The following is a 26988-nucleotide window of genomic DNA, read 5'->3' on the forward strand; positions in this document are numbered from 1 at the left end:
TTGGGTCATCTCCCTTTTCTTTTTGAGAAGCCTGGCTAGAGGTTTGTCAATTTTGTTTATTTTTTCAAAAAAACCAACTCTTGGTTTCGTTGATCTGCTCTACAGGTTTTTTAGATTCTATATTGTTTATTTCTGCTCTGATCTTTATTATTTCTCTTCTTCTGCTGGGTTTAGGCTGCCTTTGCTGTTCTGCTTCTATTTCCTTTAGGTGTGCTGTTAGATTTTGTATTTGGGATTTTTCTTGTTTCTTGAGATAGGCCTGGATTGCAGTGTATTTTCCTCTCAGGACTGCCTTCGCTGCATCCCAAAGCGTTTGGATTGTTGTATTTCATTTTCGTTTGTTTCCATATATATATTTTTTTTAACGTTTATTTTTGAGACAGAGAGAGACAGAGCATGAACGGGGGAGGGTCAGAGAGAGGGAGACACAGAATCTGAAACAGGCTCCAGGCTCTGAGCTGTCAGCACAGAGCCAGACGCGGGGCTCGAACTCACGGACCGCGAGATCATGACCTGAGCCGAAGTCGGCGGCTTAACCGACTGAGCCACCCAGGCGCCCCTCGTTTGTTTCCATATATTTTTTAATTTCTTCTCTAATTGCCTGGTTGACCCACTCATTCTTTAGTAGGGTGATGTCCAAGTCTTTATACTCCCACACTGATCTGTCACTGATGTGTGACATCCTAAGATAGGGCATTACCTTGAGCAGGGTGGCTGTCTGTACCTGAGGCAATCCCTGGAGAGGCTTGAGAATTGAAGGATGTCTGCGGAGAGCCTTCCTTGAAACTGTAACAAGAACGTCATCACTGAAGAGGAATCTGGGCAGCACATCCCAGTGTCCAGAACAAATATATTTTACTTTAGAGTAAAATTTTTTGGGGAAAGGGGGACAAAAGTGAAGCTGAAGGAGAAAAGGGATGGTAAAATTCTGACTGAAGAGTGTGTTCCTGTAGTTTTCAAATGGATGATATTGAATAATAAATCAGTGTAGTGTTTATATGCCTTTGGATACATATAAAAATTGATGTAAATTTGCTCCTAAAAATGTTAATACTTATAATATGCTGGTAATTGCATTTGTTATAGTGACTTAAAAGTATGATACTAGATCTTAAAGGTATGATGTTAGACTTAAAGGTATGATTTTAGATGTCAAATAAATGTATGAGAGGGTACATTACTTTTCAAAATTAATTTAGGGAGTAGGTAAGAAAAAATGAAGAACACTGGTCATTTTGCAAATAAGAGTACTGAGACTCAGAGATGTTATAAGACTTACACACAGTCATACTAATAATATGAAACCAGACCCATAAAGCCCTTAAAAATTACCTGACTTTTCTTCCTTACCTGGTGGTTGTAAAGACCCATTAATCTACTATTTGTGAATGTACTTCTAAAAGAATAAAGCTCTCATCAAGAGTTTCTTAACCTAGAGAGCCTGGACCCTTCAAATTGCCAGTGGCAATATGTATATTTGTATACATTTGTGGGGGGAACACTTCTATAGCATTATAGCCACTATAGAGGAGACATATAAGCAAACCTTACTGTTAAGTTCATACATCTCTAACCCAGCCAATTGCTTTAATTCAAGTTCTTCTCTCTTGAATCTCTTATTTGAGTTTCATGCTTTCTGACCCCCTTGAGCTCTCTTGCGTCTTCCCTCATTCAAAGATGGGAAACAGTCTTCATGCAGGGAAACCTCCTTGTATTAAATCTTACTTGTATTAAATCATTCCTGATCTCAACAGGGTGATCTAGTGTATGTTAACTATGGCCGGATTGAAGACTTCTTTAAACTAGAGAGGGACATGAAAATCAATTGCTCTGGGAAGATTGTGATTGCCAGATATGGGAAAATTTTCAGAGGAAATAAGGTAAAAGTCATTTCTTTTTCCTTGTCCCCAAATACAAAAAATTATGTCCTATCTTACATGTGTAGAAACATATCCTTCAAACTTTCTGAGGACTATAATCTTCTCATATTATATAACATGCCTACCTTATGGGGAGGACACACGTACTAGCTTATGGATAAGGGTTTTAATGGGGTCTTTGGAGTTTGGGCCAATGACGAAGTTCAGGGAGAACAGAGCAGATTTTTCCATATTTACAGATTATGCCTGTGGTCTACAAAGAAGCATGAATGGGATTTTTTGTTACCATCGTATCTTTGTTTTAAATATTATCTTTGAAAATATCTACCTAATTAAATTTTAATAGTAATTATTATTGTAGGGACTCAGAGAAAACAATTTATACATAACAGTTTTTAAAAATGACTGTCACTTTGACCTGTAAATTTTTTTCCTTTTGTAAGAAATTAAATTTCCAAAATATTCCCTTCCATCCATAAAAGATAGAGAAATCTGGCCTATAGGGTCTACTTGCTTCCTGTGCTTCTAGACTAATGCAAGAAAACAGCAAGTACTTGCTATCGCTATTACGGGCATTTTCCAAATCTGCTGCTGTGGGGGCTGATCTAGCCCTAGAAACCCATTTTTAGAACTTAAAGTAGGAAAAAGCAAGCGCCAGTTCTCTGTGAGATGTCCTTTGTTGCAGGTCTAAATGACAAAGTTTAAGTGTAATTTCAAAAAACCCGATATTATCAAATCTGGAACAACCAACCTGAAATAAAAAAGACGTTGTGTTTTCCAGGTTAAAAATGCCCAGCTGGCAGGGGCCAAAGGAGTCATTCTGTACTCAGATCCTGCTGATTACTTTGCCCCTGGGGTGAAGTCCTATCCAGATGGTTGGAATCTACCTGGTGGCGGTGTCCAGCGTGGAAATATCTTAAATCTTAATGGAGCAGGGGACCCTCTCACACCTGGTTACCCAGCAAATGGTGAGTGATCAGGCCTTAATCATCACAGGAAACTTAAAAACATTTTAAAGTGATTTTATTAAAGGATTTCAAACAAAGTATGTCTTTTTAAAATTCTCTGTGCATCAAAGAAGTAAGTTAAAGAGTTTCAGACACTGAAAAGTATTGCCTTAGCTTCCTAATCTCTTATTGGGAACCCCTGGGCCTGATGGGTTTTGGAATCCAGACATTTTCTGACATTTAAAAGTAATGTGATGCATATACCATTGATTGCGTAACACCCAGGAGGCTGGGATGGAATCCAGGAAGCAGACATATAAATACTTTTGCAGCAAAATATATGAATAATCATCCTAAGCAGAGGTAAATAATAAATGATAAAAATAAATAATATAAATAGCCACATGTCTGCTCTAATTAGATCGGCTGTGAAATGAGTTTGGATCAGATCAGGTTTTGATGCTAAGTAAATTCCCTCCAAATTTATGGCTTTTACAGTTTTTGGATTTCCTAGTTGCTGATAAGGGATAGCAGAAAAGAAGTTTTACAAATCCCCAAAATGGCACATTTAAAATATAGAGTCCTTTAAAGATTTATGAATCTTCTTAGAACATAGTATACTGTCATAGATTTTTTTTTTTAAAAACAATACATGTTATCCTGTAATAAAATCACATAAATATACCTTAACTTCACTTACTTCTGGTTTTTACTCCCAAGTTAAAAAAAAAATGTAACCTCTCTTAATTTCTGTTTTACAAAGCTAAACTTACGAACATAAAATGAACTTACCTGGAATATTTCTGTTGCTTATCCTCAAATTTAAATGATAGTATTTTAGGGGAGAAATGTTATCCCTATGGGGCTTGTATTTACTGAATTTCCTTTTGTGCCCTATTCTTTTTTTTTTCTTACCCCTTTAGTTTTACTTTTTATTCTGGAATAGTTCTAAAATACACAAACATAGAGATAATTATCAACATTTTGTCAATCTTGTTTCATCTCTTTATTCTGCCTTTTTTATTGTTACATAGGACAATTTTTAAATAAGTCCCATGTAATGTATCATTACATCATTTTACTCATAAAATGAATATGCTTTTGCAATCACCTTGTTCTTATTAGATAATTTAAAAATTTGGAGAAAAAAATGGAAAAATAACTCCTATTTTTTTAATCTGAGGAAATGACAGAAGGTTTTTATTTTGAAGTAGAGCCCATATGTAATAAAATACACAGATCTTAAGAATTGAGTTCAATGAAAATTTTAAATTGCTTATGTCTGTGTCACTCAAAATAAGATATAGGACATTCTCATGACTCCAGAAAGTTCTCTTGTGCTCCTTCTGGTCAAGCACTTTCTGGTATCTCTCACCATTGATTAATTTGCCTGGTTTTGAACTTCATATACAAGGACTCAGTGTATATTCTTTTGTAGCTCACTGTTCTTATTCAGTATACTGATTTGAGATCTGTCCGTGTTATTGTGTGTCTTAGTAGTTTGTTCTTTTAATTGCTGAGTAGAATTCTGTTGTGCGACTGGGCTACAGATCATTTATTCATGCTGATGTTGACAGACATCTGTGCTGTGTTCTGTGTTTAGCTGCCCAAATTCAGCTGCTGTGAATAATTTTGTACAGGTCTTCTATGTGGACATATATTTTCCTCCTTTCTTGAGTAAATACCTACGAGTAATTGCTGTGTCCTAATGCACAATTCTGTTTAACCTTACTTTTCTAAAGAGTGATCCAAAGTGATTGTATGATTTTACACGCTTGCACAGAATGTATGAGAGTTTCAGCTGCTCCACATACTCGCTAACGTTTGAAGGTGTCTTTTTATTTTAACAGTTCCAGTAGGTGCAATATAAGAATGTGTTTAATGGGATTTACAGAAACACTTTTGAAAGGGACTCGGTTTGTACTGAAGCATGTCCAGCTTCTTTCAGAATATGCTTATAGACGTGGAATCACCGAGGCTGTTGGTCTTCCAAGTATTCCCGTTCATCCAGTTGGATACTACGATGCACAGAAGTTCCTGGAGTAAGTGTGTAAGAAACAAACAGATGGCTCTTTGGATAATTCTCTTTATCGGCAGTCTTTGACTATTGGCATTATTAACATCTGAATATTTCTCCACTATTCAGAAACACTGAAATTCTGTTAGATGGTGGAACCTACAATTTTATCACCATTTTAAAGAATAGTGGTTATTTTCTGGAATTTACTTTATGTAGTGCTATCCGGTATGTGACAGTCATGAGAATGACTTTCAGTTTCCAGCTGCAGGGGGCATAACTGATCAATGACTCCAGCGACAGTGCTTTGAAATCCACCACCCTGTTTGTGTCAAGGCCATGCTTCCTACTGGTGTTCCCAGTCAGTGACTAGTTGCAGCAGGGCACTAAAACAGGCCCATTATTGGGAGGCCCAGGACTCTTCTCATGGGAGACTTTGGCTCAGGATTCCATGACAGGTTTGTTCAACTAGATGCCACCACCCATGGCCCTTTTCTTCCTTCCTTTTCTCCTTTACCTCATATGAGACCTGCATTGCAGTCTATTGGCTTTTTCAGCTTTCCCTCACCCCCTTCCCATTTCCCTCACAGGCTTTTCCCCTAATAAATCTCTTACTCATCTAATCCACATATTGTCTAGTACTTGGATGACTTGGAACACCATATTGTGAGATCAATTCCATGTTATCTTCATCTTTATTCCTCTTCCCCTTCTGCTTTCCTGACATTGGAACCCTCTCTCCTTTCCTGCCCTGCTATGTCCCATCTGTAGGTCCTTTGTCCAGTGTCCTTCAGGAGGGAGAGAACATGACTTCTTTGAAAGTAGAATTGTGAGAGAAGCATCTTGCCAGTTAGTACCTTTTCTTATTTGAGTTTAAAGCATTCTTAATCATTTTATTCTAGTCTCTATAAGAAAACTTTTTATGACCTAATACAGTGCCCTTCTTATTTACAATTGAGGAGGTTGATATTCGGAGAAGTGGAGGGATCTGTCCCATTTAAGGGCAGTTTAAGGAACAGCACCTTCGTCTCTTTTATTTATAGGCTCTCAGCTTTTACCGTGTGGTTAGAATTCAGGATCCAGGCACAACTTTTGAGGGCACAGCAGACTATGCATTTGTCTAAACATATTTGTAAATCAAGTCAAATATTTGTCTATTTAAAAGATGAAAGTGATTATAACATTACTTGTAGTATTAGAAAACTGTCAATAACACTGATCTTCAAAAATTGCTAAGTAAGTCAGATATGTAGCTGTGGCTATGATAGTGCATAGAACCATTAAAACATATGTTGTACAAGAATATTTAATGTTATGGAAACATGCTTATGCTATACTACTAAGTGAAAATAGCAGAATTATCTATCTAGGTATCTATAGAAATATCTATATATAGATATGCAGATACATAAAGACAGAATAATCTCAATTATGTTAATTTTTTAAAATGACCCTGTATTATCTTTGTAATTAAAAAAAGAATGCATGGAAGGAAGATCATATGGAATTTATTTGAAGTGTATTTAGCTATGTTTACTATTTGACTGCTCTGGTTAACTAGGTCAGCATTGGCTAGGTCCTAAATGTGTATTAGAATTACTTGATCAGAAAAAAATCACAAATGGAGTTTATCTCTAATGTATTCAAGTCAGCTTCTCTAAGCCATCTTGTAAATACAATCATCATTAATAACATAGTTTCTATGGAAAAGTGGACTTTGCATTAAAAACACCATAATTTAAAAGGAACTTTGGAAATACAATCTACATGGAAGTAGGAGATGATCTTTATATGTTAAAAGCAATAAGACAGCTCCTATCTCATCTTTCATACTTTCTAAGATATAATGAAATATTCTTCAGGAATTTAGTCTTACATATTTTTTTCAAAGAACATATCATTTGTTTATGAATTTCACTGTGAAAATTTACTCCCGATGCACACTTAGGAGTATGCTAGTTGTCCCTGATAGTCAATTCTCAGATGCCCACAAAAGGTTAGCCGCTTAGCATTATGTATTAATTAGAAAAGAATTGCTAACATCATAACATGAAAGTTTCTTCATAAATGTATGTGAAGACAAGAAGAGATATAAAGTCATATAATGGCCCAAGAATGTTGCGAATTTCAATAAAAAGTTGATGAGATGTGAGGTGCCTGGGTGGCTCAGTCACTTAAGGGTCTGACTTTTGATCTCAGCTCAAGCCTTGATCTCAGAGTCGTGAGTTCAAGCCCTGTGTTGGACTCCAGGCTGGATGTGAAGCCTATTTAAAAAAAAAAAAAAAAAAAGGTGAGGGGCTCCTGGGTGGCTCAGTCAGTTGGGCGGCTGACTTTGGCTTGGGTCATGATCTCATGTTCCGTGAGTTCAAGCCCCACATCAGGCTCTGTACTGACAGCCTGGATCCTGCTTCAGATTCTGTGTCTCCCTCTCTCTCTGCCCCTCCCCCATTTGTGCTGTGCCTCTCTCTGTCTTTCAAAAATGAGTAAATGTTAAAAAAAAATTAAAAAAAGAGTTTATGAGATGTGAGTTTAGTAAAGCAAAACCACATTTACTTGGGTGGGAGGGAAAAGGGACACATGTGTTTTTTTCTATTCTTCTTTACATCTCTGTTGAAGGGAATGTGATTATATGGTTTTCATTTGCCTCCCTGAGAAACTACTAGGATTGATACCAGTATCAACAATAATAATGACAATAACAATAATAATAGCATCTATCATGCAGTTATTTGTCAATTTTATCAAAGAATCAACTTTTGGTGTAATGGATTTTCTCTATTTTTTCCTCTTTTCTGTAATTATTTTTGTTACAGTATTTATTGTTCTCTTTCTTATGCTCAATACGTTTAGTTTGCCTTCATTGTCCCGTTTTTTAAGGTGGAAGACTAGTTTATTGATTGATGTCTTTCCCCTTTTTTTAAAAATTTATTTTAATGTTTATTTATTTTTGAGAGAAAGAGAGACAGAGCATGAATGGTGGAGGGGCAGAGAGAGACAGGGAGACACAGAATCAGAAGCAGGCTCCAGGCTCTGAGCTGTCAGCACAGAGCCTGACACGGGGCTTGAACTCACCAACTGAAAGATCATGACTAGAGCTGCAGTCAGACGCTCAACTGACTGAGCCACCCAGGTGCCCCAATGTCTTTCTCCTTTTTAAATGTAGATGTTTACAGGTATACTTTTCCTCCAAGCACTGCTTTAGCTGCATCCCATAGGTTTAGATACATCATGTCTGCATTTTCATTCATCACTAAGTATTTCCTAATTATTCTTGGGATTTTTTCTTTCACCCATTGTGTATTTAGGAGTTAGTTCTTTGATTTCCATATATATTTCCATATATTTCCCAAATTCCCATCCTTAATTGTTAAATTCTTCCTTTTGTGGTTGGATTAATAAACAGATTGTATAATTTATAAAAGGGTTGCATGACTGCAGCCATTTAAATTCATTTAAACTGATTTTATAGCCTAATATATAGTGTATCCTGAAAAAATGTTCCATAGGTGCTTGGGAAGAACATGCATTCAGCTCTTGTCAGATGGCACGTTCTAGATATGCCACATGACATTTCTGGCTTGTCAGCTTCTTCAGCTCCAAGTCTGGGATAGATAAGCCAAAAAATAAACAGAGGAACTCATCTTTGTCTTTTCTTATACCCTGAAGTCCCAGCCTAGGCTTTGAGAGCCTAATGTGTGTTGTATATACTTATGGCCCAGAGAATTTAGTTGTACTTAACCAGAAGAATAGGGTAAAGCTCATCTGCATCTTTCCAGAAGCAGTCTTACTTCTTTTCAAGCTTCTGTCGTGGTACCCTAATCCCTTATTCCCCAGCCAGAACAATCACCATGCCTTACACTTGCTTTATACGTCTCTGCATTTGTACCTCTTCATGTCATACTTAGTACCTGGAATGCTCTCCATGTCATCTTCCCATGCCCAGATCTTAACTCATCCTTTAAAATTCAGATAAGTAAAACCTCTAAAAAGTTGTTCATGTTCCCACAAGCTAAATCAAGCTGTCTTTTTTCTATATTCTTTAGAATTTTCTCTACCATTGGCCTTGCTTTGTTTTATATTATTGTTGACTTTATATGTACCTTCTTCTGACTAACTTCTGACTAAACTTTTTGGTGGAAAAAGGTCATGTACATATTTGTGTTCCTTATAACACAAATGTCTTGAGTATAACACAATGTCTTGAACATCGTAGACCGTAAATCTTTGCCAAATGCACACATAAAAAGTAATTTGCTACAGGATATAGATTTTAAATGCCATGCTGTTTGCATATATTTATTGAACAAGTCCTTTCAGAGACATTTCAACATGTATATTTCCTGAAATTTTTATGGTTTGGAAGTTTAATATTTAACTTTTTAATTTTCTTGGAATTTATTTTTTATTTATAGAGTGAGGGAAGTACCTAAAGAATTTATATTCCTAATAATCTCAGTAACATTTATTGACTAAAACCTCTATTCTCCATAGATCTGTGATATTTCCTGAACTGATACATCAAATTCTTATATTCAGCTATTATATTCTATTCCAGTCATCTGTTTACTTGTCCTTGTGGAACACTATAATTTCCGCTTTATAGTTTATTATCTTGTGGGAATATGGACTAATCGTTACCTTCCTTATGTAATAATATACAATTGGCTATTATTCTTCCTGCTGAAATTACCTTGTTATATTTTTCATGTTTTTATTTTGAAAAGGAAATACATTTACATGGTTCAAAATTCAAAGGGGAATAGAGGAAGAGGTTTCCATCTAACCCATTTCCACCTCAAGAACAATTAGTGTTATTAACTTATATCATTATAGAAATATTTTACATATAATGAAGCATGGTATATTTTTCTTCACTTGTGCTCCACAACTTTTTTTTTTAATGTTTATTTTATGGGGGGAAGGGCTGAGAGAGGGAGACAGAGGATCTGAAGTGGACTTTGTGCTAACAGCAGAAAGCCTGATCTGGAGCTCGAAATCATGAACTATGAGATCATGACCTGAGCTGAAGTCAGATGTTTAACAGACTGAGCCACCTAGGTGCCCCTGTGCTCTGCAACTTTTTTACATACTTAGAACTCTGCTGTTTTGACTGATTATGCTTTCTACCAATGTAAAAGTCCCCTTCATATTACTTGATGCTATTTATGTGAGATTTTAATATAAAAAGATAAATTTTATAGTATATTACTTGAAATTATGTTTATTAGCCAAACTCCTCTGTGATATGGGGGGAAAAAAAGAAGAAGGATTTACTCCCTGATAGAGCATTTTAAAACAGAATATTACTTATAATTACGCTTCCATGAGAAGATAATCTAATCAATTGCTTTAGCATTGTGTGTGCACTAGATTCTAGGTCAAGTTGAACTAGTCACATTTCCTCAAATAGGTAGGCAGGGAACAGCGCCTGTGTGTAGGCACACAACAAAGAGGGAACTGTAAAGCATGCTCCTTTGCAAAGCCTAGGGTGCATGAAGTTCTATGATGAGAGATAAAGTCATAAAAGATAGATTGATATTTTCCACACTCTTCATTTTATCTTGAACCATGTTCTTCTATTTGCTACAATTTAGCAAAGGTTTCTGTGCCCAAACCAAGAATAAGTCAATGCTCTTAAAAGAATAAAGGCAGATATGTTGAGATAAAACCACAAGAACTCCTTCATTCCATAAACGCTATCATATTACCTTTCTCAGTCACCTGCTGAGAAATAACCAGGGCTAGTTGCATGTACTGGCTAGTCTGCTTGAATCTTTCTACCTTAAAAATTTTTTTAAATGTTTATTTATTTTTGAGAGAGAGAGACAGAGCGTGAGTGGGGGAGGGGCAGAGAGAGAGAGAGAGAAAGAGAGAGAGAGAGGGGGGCACAGAATCTGAAGCAGCCTCCAGGCTCTGAGCTGTCAGCACAGACCCTGATGCGGGTCTCAAACCCATGAACCGTGAGAACATGACCTGAGCTAAAGTCAGACTCTTAACCAACTGAGCCACCCAGGTGCCCCTCTACTTAAAAAAAATAAAAATAAAAATAAAAAAGTTTACAAAAATTTCGTGAAGCTTTTACAGACTGTTGATTGAAGTAAAATCATTTCCTTTGCTCTTTATGAGTGAAGATACCTTGTGAAAGATTAACATGTCCATATTTGGGGATATATTTATCAGTAGGAGAAATAACAAAATGGAAAATCCCAGAATTTGACATCAGAGCTCTTTCCTCACAGCATTCCCTGGAGGCATGTTAAACAGACTTTCTATTAGAAACTGGGAACGAAGAGTCTGGATTCTTCCCAAACGTTTGACCCTCAGCTATACCACTTACCAGCTGCATGACTCCAAGCAAGTTGCCTATCTCTCTAAGCCTCACGCCCTCATCTCTGAAGTAGGTGGAACTTCTACTTCAGACTTCAGACTAGGAACCTAGCCTACTTCAGACTAGGAACTTAGACTCTACCTCCTAAGAGTCCGAGTAAGGGTTAACTGGCATATCCCTGACTCCTGAAGCTATCATGAGCAGGCACTCAAGCAAGCAAGCTCATTGACATTTTAGCTGATAGCTCCAAAGTTTTTCTTCAGCTAATAATACTTTTTGTGTTCCATAGGAAAATGGGTGGATCAGCACCGCCAGACAACAGCTGGAAAGGAAGTCTCCAAGTGCCCTACAATGTTGGCCCTGGCTTTATTGGAAACTTTTCTACGCAGTTAAGAGACTATTTTTATTGTAACTCTCAGGCAAGGAAAACTTTAAAAAAAAAAAAAAATACTTACAGAGGATGACTGGAAAAGTAAAATATATCTGGTACCAAAAGGGAACAAAGCCACAGGTTGTAGAGGGGAATACACTTACATCATTTGTATTGGACAGCTGGACAATGTAATTCTTGCATGTGTACATTTAGAAATCTTTAAAATGATGTAAGAGTTAAAAAATTGCAGGTGGCAAAGTGTTAACCAGGATTTTCAGAATGCATTCTTTATTTTTGCATTAGAAAAGTCAAGATGCACATCCATTCTAACAATAAAGTAACCAGAATATACAATGTGATCGGAACTCTCAGAGGAGCAGTGGAACCAGGTAAATTAATCATTTGCTCAGCAAATACTGATTGAGCAATCCTTCCGGGCCGGGCACTGCTCTGAGCTCTGGGAATGTAAGGTGAACAAAGCACTTCTTGGCCCTAATGGAACTTACATGGACACAAAATATACAAATTGAGGTAATTTTGTATTGGGATACATGTTTGAAGAAGAGTAAACGTGGGGCTAAGTTGGTTAGATGCCCAAGGATAGTAAATGTGAAGCTGTGCATGCTTCAATTAAAGGATCGGGGGAGAAAGGTCAGGGAGGGATCATTGTGAGGTCTTTTCTCTGGGTTTTCTGGATTTGTTTACTACGTAGTTTGCTTGGGGTAATATTTCATGTTAACTACAAACATCTATGTGAAAGATAACACTATTAGAAGATTAAGGTAACCTTGAATTAATGAATCCTTTATGTAGTCTTATCTTCTATTGAAGTTAATGAGATCTATAGACACATGATTTCCACAGAATTTCAGATACCCTGCAGCTTACTCTATTCTGTAAATAGTCTTACTTCATTGTGTTTCAATTCCTTAAGGATTAGGGTAATATATTTCTGACTAACAGGCATACAGTTAAATCACATATTTTTTGTAGAAGCAGCCAATGCTTTCTTTCAGGGATAAAGAATACTGGTATACTTCCAGAGGGTACTAAATAATATGTAACTGGCAATTCATTGAATCTCACTGACTACCTGTTTTGTGCCAGCTCTGTATTAGGCATTGGGGATGGAGGGAAAAAATGAAGACATAAGCCAGGGATGAGGAGCCATACATTCAAGCGTGGTAAATGCTTTGTCAGATATGGTAGGATTGCTCTGAGAGCTGGAGAGTGGGAGCAATTCTGTCCCCTGGGGAAGCTAGGAAAGGGTCATGGAGAGGTAAAATCGTTGATCTGTGTCTTGAAAACTGAATGGGAGTAGGAAGTGGACAACATACTATGAGGCCACTGTGTTCTCTTACTCTGAAAATACTGGAAACAAAGTTTAAAGTAGCTAAGAGAGGAGTGACAGAGAATTACAAAAAGAGATGGATAGAATAATTCCATACTTACTTATTATTACTTATGTCTCTTTTTTTTTCTTTTTTTTTTTAATTTAATTTTTTTTTTCATCGTTTATTTATTTTTGGGACAGAGAGAGACAGAGCATGAACGGGGGAGGGGCACAGAGAGAGGGAGACACAGAATCGGAAACAGGCTCCAGGCTCCGAGCCATCAGCCCAGAGCCCGACGCGGGGCTCGAACTCACTGACCGCGAGATCGTGACCTGGCTGAAGTCGGACGCTCACCTGACTGCGCCACCCAGGCGCCCCTACTTATGTCTCTTTTTACATTTACTTAGAGCATGTGCAAGTGAGTGGGGGAGGGGCAGAGAGAGAGAGGGAGAGAGAGAATCCCAAGCAGGCTCCACACCTCGGTGCAGAACCCATGCAGGTCTTGAACCCACGAACCGTGAGATCATGACATGAGCTGAAATCAAGAGTTGGACATTTAACCAACTGAGTGCCCCAGGTGCCCCATCACTTACATGTTTATGATTGTTATTGTACGTTGTACACTGAGTATACCTTTGCTTGTCCCATCTACTCTCTTTGTCCATCAAAATCAGACCAAAATAGTATATTTACACAAGTCTTCAGGAACCTTGCTCTTTCTTTGAGTCGTGAGTGCTCTGTGTTTAGATGTTCTTGACTCACTTGCAGTTTGCTCTGTTATTGACCTGGAATGACAAATAATTTTGCAATGATGCTTCCTAGACAGATATGTCATTCTTGGAGGTCACCGTGACTCATGGGTGTTTGGAGGCATCGACCCTCAGAGTGGAGCAGCTGTTGTTCATGAAATTGTGAGGAGTTTTGGGACACTGAAAAAAGAAGGTAATGTAAACAGCAAGGGAAAAGATCATCCTCTCTGAATCTCAATTTGGTCCTCTGTAAAGTGTGTAAAATTACCACCTTCTCGTAGGTCTGAGAGAGGGTCCAACTGACAGGATACGTGCAAACATCAAGTGCTTGGTAATACCTAGTAGCATAGAACAGCTTTCAGTAACTAGTTGCCATGTTTCTTGTGTGGGTTAGATAATTATATTGTTTACTTATTTTTGCTTATTTATATAATAATGTTTACATTATTGATATTTATAAAGTTATAATCTGAAATAAGGGAATTATACTGTTAGGGGTCGCTCTTGACAACAAAGAAGGTGGAGACGCATTTCTTCATAGAAGACAAACCAAAGTTAGGTCATGGGCCAACGTGTCCTGATCAGAGAACTGTGAGCAGAAGTTCCTTCCTCCCTTCTAGCCTCACACAACAGGTCAAGGGCATCAAGTAAGGGAGGGGTTTGAAGCTTGCTCTGAGAAGTTTTGGTGTCTGTCTAATAGGATTCTCAGAAGTTTGATGTTTGCGTCCCCACATCCTCAGTCTTGGTGTGCTCTCCTAAAACTTAGGTTTAAACTCCTAGCTCCATTGCTTCAGTCCTTTTAGAATCTTCATATGAAAACAAAGATAACAGTTCAAATGATTGCTTTTTAAAATAAATCACACATTGAGAGCAGAAAGTCCACTCTCTTTACTGACCCTGCAAACCAGGGTGTGGGGCTCTAATTGTGACCCGTGTTTTTTTAGCAGCAATAACAACCAACAGCAAAACTGTATTAAGTTTGTACAATACTTGTTTTCACAGAGAAAGTGCTTTCACGTATTCTTTGTTTTGAACTCCTAGCAACCAGGGAAAAGTTTACTTAGTTATTTCTGTTCTCATTTCACAAATAAGCTAACCAAGTTTCACAGAATTGAGGGAGTCATCCATGGCTGTATAGCTAGTGTGTGGCAGAGTCAAAGAACCCAGGTTTAAACTCAAATTTCTGGGGGCGCCTGGGTGGCTCAGTCGGTTAAGCGTCCGACTTCAGCTCAGGTCATGATCTCGCAGTCTGTGAGTTCGAGCCCCGCGTCGGGCTCTGTGCTGACAGCTCAGAGCCTGGAGCCTATTTCAGATTCTGTGTCTCCCTCTCTCTCTGACCCTCCCCCATTCATACTCTGTCAATCCCTGTCTCAAAAATAAATAAACATTAAAAAAAATTTTTTTAAATAAAATAAACTCAAATTTCTGGCTACTAGCCCACAAAACCATGTCTCTCTTTAAAACAAAATGTAAAAGGGCTCTATTATTTTTTTTCCACAAAGCTATTTTATGTTTTAAGAACACAGAATTATGAAGATCTGAATTTACAAAGCTCATAAATTAGGTAGTGTTGAACATGAACACAAAAAATTTTATGATTTTGCAATAAGATTCCCTATGATAAATACAAAACATTGCAGTGACAATGATAGAGTATGCCAAGAGAGTGCAATGATGAGGAATAATAATTCATAGGAAATTTGAATTATGTTATTAACAAATTGACAAAACACTGGACTCAGCTGTAGGGATACACATTCTTAAGCAGAAATGAACTGTTTGCGGAAAAAATGACACATTTTTGAGCACGTTTGAAGTGCTGTGTTTGTAAACACGACTCCATTTAATCTTCCTAACAATCAAGGAGTATCTTCATCTCACTTTGCTTTTTCTGGTGTACAGATGAAGAGAGGGAAGCGGAGGAAGCTTGCATAACTTCCCCTCGGTCATAGTGCTAGTAGGTGAAAGAACTGGGATTTGAAATAAGATCTTTCTTTAACTCCAAGGTCAGTGTTTATCACTCCAAGCCATATTACCTCCTTGTTGAGTTATGCTGAATTATTGCAGCAGCCACAGACATCAGTATTGCTAACTGAGCTTCTGTTGACTAATTCTGGCAAAGAATGGAGTGAAATCACACAACCAGCTGACACTGAACAATTGCGTGCATGATGCCAGAATGTGGAAGAGTTGTAAGGAATTTTCTCTCGGTTCGATCTGCTCTCAGAGCACAGACCACATCTAGCACTTTCTTCTTTCACTCCGGGCAGCTGCAGGGCACAGATGGCTGCCTGTGTGTATCCAATCATTATAAACTGTTTAGAATATTATGACCTAATGGAATTTTTGGTATGTGTACATCCCCCCCTCCCACTTTTCAGTGCAAATGTGCTCGTTTGTACTGACAAATCAGCTTTAACATCTCACAAAAGAAAATGATATAAGTAAAAATTCTCACTATAGTTCACATTTTCTAAACAAACAGTGGAATTTTAGTGTGGTTTTGCTGTTGAGTTTTACAGTGTCTTGGATATATAATGCATTTTCCCAGCATTTATGTGTATACACATATATTTTAGGATGGAGACCTAGAAGAACAATTTTGTTTGCAAGCTGGGATGCAGAAGAATTTGGTCTTCTTGGCTCTACTGAGTGGGCAGAGGTTAGTTGATAATTTGCTACAATATAAATTTTCACAACAAAGCAGTTAGGATTTATCAAAGACGCAAAAATAACAAGTGAATTCAGTGAGAACATATTCAAACTTTTTTTTTTCCAGAAAATCTGACACAACATATCCTTGTCCAAAAAGAAAAATCTCTTTGTCATTAAAGAACGGTTTTGTTTGAACTTCTAAAGGTACTTAATGTCAATTGTCAAAGTAATTTAGTTTTCATTTTCTGGGAGTTTTATGGCAAATAAGTAAATTCACTAGAAACCAAACATCAAAATAAGGTTTCACATTTCTATTACCCTTTGCAAATTAACTACTAAAGCTAACCACATTAAAATAACCCCTTGAGCTTATACAGTAAGGTATACTTTTCAGATTTATGTTCCTTATATCCTAATGACTGACTCTAAATTAAATCATGCTAAAAATGAGGTAGAAAGTCTCACTGCAGAATATTTGATAGGCACCTTTAAAAGTAAATTTACCTTTATGCAGATGTTATACACACACCAAGTGGTCATCACAAATCAGAAACTAGTAATAGACTTGCGAAAAATAAAGAGGAATGAATCCAAGTATTTCACTAAAGAAAGCCAACGAACCATGAGAGAGCAAGAAAGGAACAGAGAAAAACTGCAAAACAGCCATAAAACAAGTAACAAAATGGCAGTAAGTTACATCCCATCAATAATTACTTTGAATGTAAATGGACTAAACACTCTGATCTAAAAACAAAGGGGAATGGAATGGATTAAAAAACAAGGCCCATTTACATTCCGCCTAAAAGATACTTATTTTAGACCTCAAGACATATGCAGATAGAAAATGAAGGATGGAGAAACATTTATACAAATGGATGTGAAAAGAAATCTGGGGTAGTAATACAGTGGACAAAGTAGACTTTAAAACAAAGACTGTAATAAGAGACAAAGAAGGACAGTATACAGTCATCAAAGATACAGTTATAAGAAGATACAACAATTGTAAATATTTATGTGCCCAAAATGAAAGCACCCAAATACATAAAGCAGTTAATAACAAACATAAAGGAACTAATTGATAATAATACAATGCTAGTAGGGGACACCCCATTTACATCAGTGGATAGATAATCCAATCAGAAAAATCAAAAAGGAAACAGGGGCTTTGAATGACACACTGGACCATTCTTTTCAAGTGTACGTGGAACATTCTCCAGAATAGGTCATATATTAGGCCACAAAACAAGCCTCAACAAGTTCCGAAAGATCAAAGTCATACCATGCATCTTTTCTGACCACAATGCTATAAAACTAGAAATCGACCACAAGAAAAAATTTTGTAAAGACCACAAAACATGGAGGTTAAACAACATGCTACTAAACAATGAATAGGTCAACCAAGAAAACAAAGAAGAAATTAAAAAAACACGTGGAGACAAATGACAATGAAGCGCAATGGTCCAAAATCTTTGGGATGCAGCAAAAGCAGTTCTAAGAGGGAAGTTTATAGCAATATAGGCCTAAATCAAGAAGCAAGAAAAATCTTAAACAAAAGGAGAAAAAGAAGAACAAACAAGAACAAACAAAATCCAAAATCAGTAGAAGGAAGGGAATAATAAAGATTAGAGCAGAAATAAACAAAATAGAAACAAAAAATAATAATAATAATAGAACAGATCAATGAAACCACCAGCTTGTTCTTGAAAAGATCAATAAAGTTGGTAAACCTTTAGCTAGACTCATAAAAAAAACAACAACAAAAAAAAAACAAAAACAAAAAACAAAACAAAAAAACCCAAAAAACAAAGAAAGAGAGAGGGTACTCAAAATCAGAGATGAAAGAGAAGAAATAACCTCAACAAAATGTTAGCTAACTGAATCCAAAAATACATTTAAAAAGTCATTCACTATGATTGAGTGGGTTTTATTCCTGTGTGGTATATTTGCAAATCAATCAACGTGATACATCATATCAACAAGAGAATGGATAAAAAATATATAATCATTTAACAGATGGAGAAAAGCATTTGATAAAATACAACATCCATTCATGATGAAAACCCTCAACAAAGTAGGTTTAGAGGGAACATACTTCAACATAATAATGAAAATCCACAGCTGAACATCATACTAAATAGTGAAAAACAAAACTTTTTTCACCTAAGGTCCAGAACAAAACAAGGAGGTCTCACCATTTTTATTCAACATGGAACTGGAAGGCCTAGCCATAGCAATTGGACAAGAGAAAGGAATCAAAGGCATCCAAATTGGTAAGGAAGAAGCAAAACTTTCACTATATGCAGATGGCATATAGACATATATGCAGATTGCTGCAAAGCAATCTACAGGTTGAGGTATCAAGGCTGGAGGTATCATAATTCTAAATTTGAAGTTATACTACCATGTTGTAGTAATCCAAACAGTATGGTACTGGCACAAAAGTAGACACATAGATCAGTAGAATAGAATAGAATGCCTAAAAATAAACCCACAATTATATGGTCAATTAGCCTTTGACAAAGACCGCTTTATTACATCATTCACAAAAATAAACTCAAAGTGGATTAAGGGCCTAAATGTGAGACCTGAAACCATAAAAATCCTAAAAGAGCAAAGGCAGTACTTTCTATTACATTGGCCATAGCAACATTTTTTCTCAATATGTCTCCTGAGGCAAAGGAAACAAAAGCAAAAATAAACTATTGAGATTACATCAATATAAAAACCTTCTGAACAGCAAAGGAAACCATGAATGATACTGAAAGACAACCTACTGAATGGGAGAAGATATTTGTAAAATATACAAAGAACTATTACAACTCAACACACACAAAAACAAGTAATCTGATAAAAAATAATAAGTAGAAGAAGACATGAACAGGCATTCTCCCAAGAAGATATATAGATGGCCAACAGACACATGAAAAGATGCTCAACATCACTTATCACCAAGAAATGGAAATCAAAACCATGAAGGATCACCTCACACCTGATAGAATGGCTAAAATCAAAAGTGTTGGCAAGATGTGAAGAAAAAGGAACCTCATGCATTGTTGGTCAGACTGTAAACTGGTGCAGCCACTGTGGAAAACAGTATGGAGGCTCCTCAAAAAATTGAAAATAGAACTACCCTATAATCCAGTAATTCCACAACTGGTAATTACTGAAAGAATACAAAAAACACTAATTCAAAAAGATTAATGCACTCTATGTTTATAGTAGCATTATTTACAATAGCCAAGTTATGGAAGCAGCCCAAGTGTCCATTAATAGATGGACAAACAAGATGTGGTATATATATATATATATATATATATCCCCACCCACATATATATGTAATGGAATATTATTAAGCCACAAAAAGAATGAAATCCTGCCATTTGCAACAACATGGTTGGATCCAGAGAGTATAATGCTAAGTGAAATAAGTCAGTCAGAGAAAGACAAATACCATATGATTTCATTCATATGTGAAATTTAAGAAACAAAACAAACAACGAGGGAAGAAAGAGAGGAGAGAGAAACCAAGAAAGAGACTTAACTGTAGTGAACAAACTGATGGCTACCAGAGGGGAGGGTGGGGGGATGGGTGAAATAGGTGAAGGGGATTTAAAAGTACACTTATCATGATGAGCACTGGATAATTGTTGAATTGTTGAATCACTATATTATACACCTGAAATTTATATAACACTGTATGTTAACTATACTGGATTTAAAATTTTAAATAAATTAATTTTACTTGCATATATTATTGGCTTTGTGTAATAGAAGCATTAGCTGTAAATATAGGCAAACTTAAAATTTATCTCGTTTACTTCCAGTAATGATTTAAAACGTATTTGGCTCCTATTACATTCTCTAGGAATTAGGAGAAGCCCTGTAAACTTCAATTTTCTTTGGGGGGAAAAAAAAAAAGTAGTGTTCTTAAAGACAGGAAAGATTTATGGTGGCATCAGGAAGAGCCTAAATATTTTGAGGTTTATTTATCTCCTTCAATTGTTTTCCCTACCTACAGTTGCAAATCTTTTCCACTTTCTTTCTTACTGTCAGGACACTTAGGAAATTGCATGTTTTTAAGACTCAAATCCACTTAATAGCTCAAAAAACCTGCTGCACTTTTTGTCAGCATTTTAAAGTTGTGCAATGATCACTCTTGACCAGTAGGTGGTGGTATCCTACAGGAGAACTTCATGCTTCTGAGTATAGACCAGAAAGAAACCTCACATAGTTTTAACCCATAAATTTGAGATTATTTATTCCCTGAGAATTGGGTAATAATCTCTATTTCAATTTTAAAAAAAAATCATGGGAAAATTTCCACTCACAGATTTTCTTTCTTAGGTCATTCATGTTTGCTAAGAGAATTTCTTAAAGGATAAACTATGGTATGGTTAAGCAATCAACTCCTTTTCTATTTACCATATTAAGATGGAAAGGTTCATTTTAATTTTTAGTCTTAAAAATATTTTGCCTGTTATTTCTTAGCAGTAGTCTTTACTTAAATTCTTTCAAACAAACTCGCTTTGAGAATCCTACATATCAGTTTTGTGGTCAGCTTAATTCAGAAAGCTGCACACAGCAAATGTAGAGATGATTGTTTTAGGGGGAGATTATGGTATATATTTATGCTTTTCTTTCTTTTTTTATTGTAGGAGAATTCCAGACTCCTTCAAGAGCGTGGTGTGGCCTATATTAATGCTGATTCTTCTATAGAAGGTGAATCTCATTGGTCTTGTAGGAAAAGGTGTGATCATGGTAGTAACAGCCATTTAGTTCATAAATTATGCACTAATAAGGAAGGCAAATCCATCCCATGTGTTGGGATGCCACCCTTGCCTCACAGCAGCTGTGAGACCTAGAGTGCTCATCTGGGAAAGCAGCGCTCTCTGATTTGCTTCACCTGGCAGATTACCTTGTCTGCACTAGGGATTGTAAATACCTGTTAAATGAATCAGTAAATCATAGAACAGAAGATTTCTGTGATTTTAGAATGGGGTAGCAAAAAAGTGTAATTTAAATATAATGCTAGTTTTATCATATCATGTGGATAGATTTGGGAAGAAATACTGATGTCCAGGTATATGTTCTCTTAAATATTTTTTCCTCCTATTCAAGAAATAGTTACTGAGACCTTCTGTATGCAATGAGTTTTCCAGTATTTCAGAGGAATCAGAAGTTAGTAAGTCTTGCACTTGGAAGTTTGTGACTCAGTACAAATGAGGAAATAAATTAGTCTAGGATTCTAATATATGCAGGTACTATAAGAAGGCTATAATGAGTCTGGTCTGAGAGTTCAGAGGAGAGAAGAGTAGCAAGTTCAGGAAAGGCTTGAGAAATGAGATAGACACTCAAGACTGGCCTTTAAGAATGGATCTGCTTTGGATAAGTAGAGATTCAATCGAAAGGACATTCTCAGGTCTATTTCCAAGATCGAGCAGTCTGTTGTCACTACCCTCCATACCCATTCATCTATCTGTTCTTGACTACATGCAACTTCCCAGACATTGCAGCTGCTGTTCTTTGTACTAGGATGGCTGTTCCACACTCACTCTATCTGTTTCATTCTTACCCTTACAGTCTTCCTGAAATGGTACTTTTTCAGGGAAGCCATGTCTGTAGCTCTCCTTATGACCATTACTAAACAATTATTTGCTTTACAGACTACTTCTGTTACTAGGCTATATTCTTCAGCAAGTAACAGACAGGATCTTTCTTGATAACTCCTGGTTTCCTAATGTCTTGTTAAAGACACATGAGTTGCATTCGTGCAGCAAAGAATGAGTCAATGAAGGGTAGACTTGGAGAATCTTTTTGGCAGTATATTGATAAACTTATCACATCCACAATAATTGAGACAATGCCTTTTGACAGAGGCATGTTGGCGTTGACATTTCTTCTTTGTCCAGTTGTCTAAATTGCATCGTCCCCAAGGTGGCTCACACAGTGCAGTTCAGTAATCCTTTCCCCCTCCTCTTGTGGCCATGGTGAAGGGTGTGGCCTTATTCGCGGCACAGCCACTTCCTACTTGTATGACCTCAGCTTGTTACTTATCTTCTGTGTCTCAGTTTTCTCAGCTCTAAAGAGAGTTGCCAAGAACATATACCTCAAAGGCTCTTAGAAGGGCAAAAGAGGTTAATATTTACAAAACTCCCACACCTGTGCCTTGCACAGGGTAAAAGTTCAAAAATATTAGCTTGGAACTATTACCCATACTTAAAAACAAACACATGGTAGGATGAAACCCCTTCACTACACAGAATAAATACATAAACATATATTTCTCAAAAGCAGAATATTGTTCTCTTTCTTGCTAGCTTTGTTTGCAAGATTTGATTTTTAATGTATATTTTTAAATCATTGGAATTTGTTGATTATGTCACTCCTTGCCTTAAAATGCTGCATGGTCTCCCCATCATTTTCAAGACCCAGAGCAAATGACACACATGTTACCCTAAGATTAGGACACCACTTACCTTACTTTGGTTTATATTTAAAATCTTATTAAGTATGACTTTTTAAAATAACACAATAAGTGATACACTGGCTTTCTCATGTTAAAATGCAAAATTTACAGACAAAGCAAAAATCTTTACAAATGTCAAACTCAGCCCTCTCTCTGAAGGTACTACTGTTCTCAGTTTGGGGTGTTTCCATCACACTGACATTCATATATAGAACTCAGCTCACACAACCTATCAACAGTGTCGGAGGTACTCTCTTAAGGGCTTTATGTGTAAAAATTTATTTAATACTCACAATTATCCACTGAGGTGAGTACTTTATTGTCTCCCTTGTGTAGAAGAGGAAACTGAATTCAGAGGGATTAAGTAATTTTCCCAAGATCACACAGCTAGTAAAGGATTGAGCTGAAACTCAAATCAAGCTGGTCAACTTTATCCTTCTTATCCCTATATTCTGTTCCCCCTCACTACCTTATACAGGTTTTCATTACATATTACATCTTACAGGCTAAATGGTCCTGCATCTCGCCTTTTTCATGCAACAGCATATTATGGAAAACTTTCCATGTCAGTGTATGTAGATCTATTCCACTTGAAAATTAAACTTCTTCAGTGTATTCAACAGAACAATTTATGTCTCAGTTCTCCAGCTGATGGTCAGATGGTTTCCATTTGTTGCAGTCAATATCTTTTTTATTTGCCTGCCTTACATTTTTCTACACAAGTTGAGAGTGGAGAACTACAGTATCATTGCTTGCTCATGGTATATGTGCAATACATTGCGATAAATGCTGCCAAACTATCTCTCTGACCCTCTGGTTTACACTCTTATTGGCTATTTATCTGTTTTAAAAATTGCGGTAGCTAAAATTTGTGCATATTTCTTCTTCCAGTTGAATTTTATTTTATTTTAATTTTTTAATTTATTTTTTTTTGGGGGGGAGAGCATAAGGGAGAGCAGAGAGAGAAGGAGACACAGAATCTGAAGCAGCTCCAGGCTCTGAGCTGTCAGCACAGAGCCTGATGAGGGGCTCCAACCCGTGAACAGTGAGATCATGACCTGAGCGGAATTCGGATGCTTAACCGACTGAGCCATCCAGGTGCCCCATCAGTTGAATTTTATTTTATTTTATTTTATTTTATTTTATTTTATTTTATTTTATTTTATTTTATTTTTTTCAACGTTTATTTATTTTTGGGACAGAGAGAGACAGAGCATGAACGGGGAAGGGGCAGAGAGAGAGGGAGACACAGAATCGGAAACAGGCTCCAGGCTCTGAGCCATCAGCCCAGAGCCCGACGCGGGGCTCGAACTCACGGACCGCGAGATCGTGACCTGGCTGAAGTCGGACGCTTAACCGACTGCGCCACCCAGGCGCCCCCCATCAGTTGAATTTTAGAACCAGCCTTTCAAGTTTCAGGAACAATTCTGCTGGGGTGTCTACTTATTTTTAAAGCCTCAACTTTTGCCGTTCCTAGACATGGATCTTAAGCTTTGAGATAAGAGTTTCTGGCCATTCTCTGAGTACATCATGTACTTTTATATTTCTGGGCATTTATACAGGCTATTCCTTGATGAAGTTGTCTTAACTTCCCCTTCCCCAGGCCCCCAGCCTGTTCTAGTCTCTCCTCGCTGTGCTCCCACAGCTACTTGAGGGCACCTCTCCTGGCTGGTTTGCAAGATTCTCAAGCTCGTCAGACATAGAATTCCTGAGGAATGGGAACCCCATCTCTGCTCTGTATTCACAACTAGATGGAGAGCACCTGCCTTACAAATGCATTTTTACAACAGATATTTATTGGGTAAATGCTAAATGCCAAGACTGTACTAAGCCCTGGGTAATGGCAACAAATAAAAAGACTACCTGTTCCCATGGAACTTACAGTCTGGTGTGAGGATGGCAAATAAAAAGGCAAATATTTAACACATGTGGGAGGTAACTAATAAGGAGAAAAATAATCCAAGGTCAAGAGAGAAAGAGTAGCTAGGATGAAGGAAAGAGAGGGTGCTCCTTTAGGTAGGGTGTTCAGGGGACAACTCTCAGAAAACATGACATTAGAGGTCTAAGTGAAGTGGGGGAGTTTTAAGTCATGCAGATGTAATGCAGAATGCTGTTCCAGGCTGAAGGAACAGTATGTGCAAAGACCCTGAGAAGGTCCCTGCTTGGGTAGAGTGGGATGTGAAGATTTGAAGAGGTGACAGGGGTTGTTTCTTGTATGGAACTGAGGACCAAGGTAAGCATGATGAGTTTTATTGAGTCATGAGTTGGAGGGTTTCGATTGGACTTAGGTTCTAAAAGGATCTTTCTGGCTAAAGAGTTAACCCTGGTCTTTGAATGAAAGAATGAAGTAAATGAAATAAAAAAAACATTCTTTCTTTATCTTTAAGGAAACTATACTCTACGAGTTGATTGCTCCCCACTGATGTACAGCTTGGTATACAGCCTAACAAAGGAGGTAAAAATAATTACATATCATTTTAGAAAATTTGAGTTCTACAAATGATGTTTCATTGAGATACCATTATTATGTTAAGCAGCTGCCTTGTTTTATAGCTTGTCTTTTTCTCATAGAGCAAATACCCACTCCAGAGAACATTGCATCGAATAAACTATGTACACGTGTTACCCCTTTTTCCCCAACTGCCCTGAAGTAGCCTTTGGATAGCATTGTGTCTACCATCCCCATGTGAAATGGAGAACACTGAGATCAAAAAGCATTAGCCACCAAAGTCACACAACTTGTGCAGTAGCTGAACCAGGACTTGGTCCTATGGTTTAAGTCCTTAATTTTAAAACTGCTTTATACTCCTTCATATCATGATACCAGTTATCCCAGGATGCAGGAAGAGTTAAAGTTTCTAAGTGATTGAGAAGGAGTGTGTGTAAAAACACCAAGTACTGACTCCAAGGTCAAATCAATTTGGGGCAGAGGCTAAGTGAGACCATGTACCCCCCTTTCTGACTTCCTGACTTGAGCTGCATTCCACTGAGCCCCACTGACCTGGGCTGATAGCTAAAGTTCTCTTAGTTCTGACAGAGGCACAAGATACAGAACCTGCTGGACAGACAGTGCCTGCATTCCTGTAGGACTTATAGGCAACTCTTCACTTTAGTTGTCCTGCTCCTAAACTCACTGGGACTAAAGTTAGTCATAATGAAGAAGTTGTTGCATGGCAGATTTTTGTTTTTATTGTTAATTATCTGATTTGAACTGGAAAGAAAAAAAAAAGAGTTGCCTATTTAATGGAATTACCAACTGAAGTATAAATACCAAGAAAAACACAATTATTGCCCTTCAGATAGGGATTTTAATATCACTAACCTTTGGTTTCAAAAGCATGGAATTTCATCTTATAACTTAACTTCCCCTATAGGAATAGAAGCAAATTAATTTGAAAAAAAAATGTATTCATGTCATTACTCAAGATCTGCATCATTTGCCTGTAGTTTTTATCAGTTTCCATGAAATGTATAAAAACTGTAATACCTGAAAACAGGGTATTTCAGAGAAATTTCACCATTCATGTAATTTAAGGTAAATGCTGAGGAAGCTTGGCAGTTATATTTGTTTTCTGGGTGGTTTGGTGGCACCCAGGGACAATTGCAAACTCAGCACTCTAAGTCAGATTCGATGCTTGACAGTTTTGGCGGTCTGTGTTATTCTGTTTTGTTTATTGGGGGAGAGGGATTCATAGCATTTTAAATTTTAGTGATGAACTGAAAATATAGTTATGTGTTTCTACACTATTCTAAATATGCATTTTTTAAAAAAAAAATTAATGTTTATTTTTGAGAGAGAGAGAGAGAGAGAGACAAAAAGAGAGAGAGAGAGACAGAGTGTGAGTGGAGGAGGGGCAGAGAGAGAGGGAGACAATCCTAAGCAGGCTCCAGGCTCTGAGCTTCAGCACAGAGCCCGACAAGGGGCTTGAACCCACCAAACGTGAGATCATGACTTGAGCCGAAGTCAGAAGCTCAACCTCTAAATTTGCATTTCCTAGAATAAATGGAGTGGTACTGTCCCTTATATCAAGGTTTTGTGTAAATTTATAAGCTCGAGTGAAATTATTTTGTGGCTTTATTTATTCATATTTTGCAAGTTAAGATGTTGACATAATTTCTGATTCTCTCCCCATCCTTATGCAGATTTACTTGTATTCCCATAGACCTTTGCACATACCTAGCACATTGAATTTCACATTTTTACTTCTAGTTCCCACTAGTAGAAAGTATCTAATGTGT

The 26988-nt window shown here is 37.0% G+C and overlaps 1 protein-coding gene across 3 annotated transcripts in view; it reads left to right on the forward strand.

The window, feature by feature from the left end:
- Positions 1-26988, forward strand: part of FOLH1 (folate hydrolase 1) — a 68460-nt gene that overhangs the window by 24929 nt on the left and 16543 nt on the right. For all 3 annotated transcript variants that reach the window (XM_040489592.1, XM_040489593.1, XM_040489594.1), the window contains exons 5-13: positions 1755-1880; positions 2662-2848; positions 4776-4869; positions 11462-11560; positions 11849-11934; positions 13702-13821; positions 16208-16290; positions 20939-21002; positions 25137-25204. In XM_040489592.1, the coding sequence (XP_040345526.1) occupies positions 1755-1880; positions 2662-2848; positions 4776-4869; positions 11462-11560; positions 11849-11934; positions 13702-13821; positions 16208-16290; positions 20939-21002; positions 25137-25204 (927 nt within the window). The remainder of the gene's footprint in view (positions 1-1754; positions 1881-2661; positions 2849-4775; positions 4870-11461; positions 11561-11848; positions 11935-13701; positions 13822-16207; positions 16291-20938; positions 21003-25136; positions 25205-26988) is intronic.

This window comes from Herpailurus yagouaroundi, unplaced genomic scaffold, assembly GCF_014898765.1.
Source record: "Herpailurus yagouaroundi ecotype Mexico unplaced genomic scaffold, PumYag 180, whole genome shotgun sequence".
Taxonomy (NCBI): Eukaryota; Metazoa; Chordata; class Mammalia; order Carnivora; family Felidae; genus Herpailurus; species Herpailurus yagouaroundi.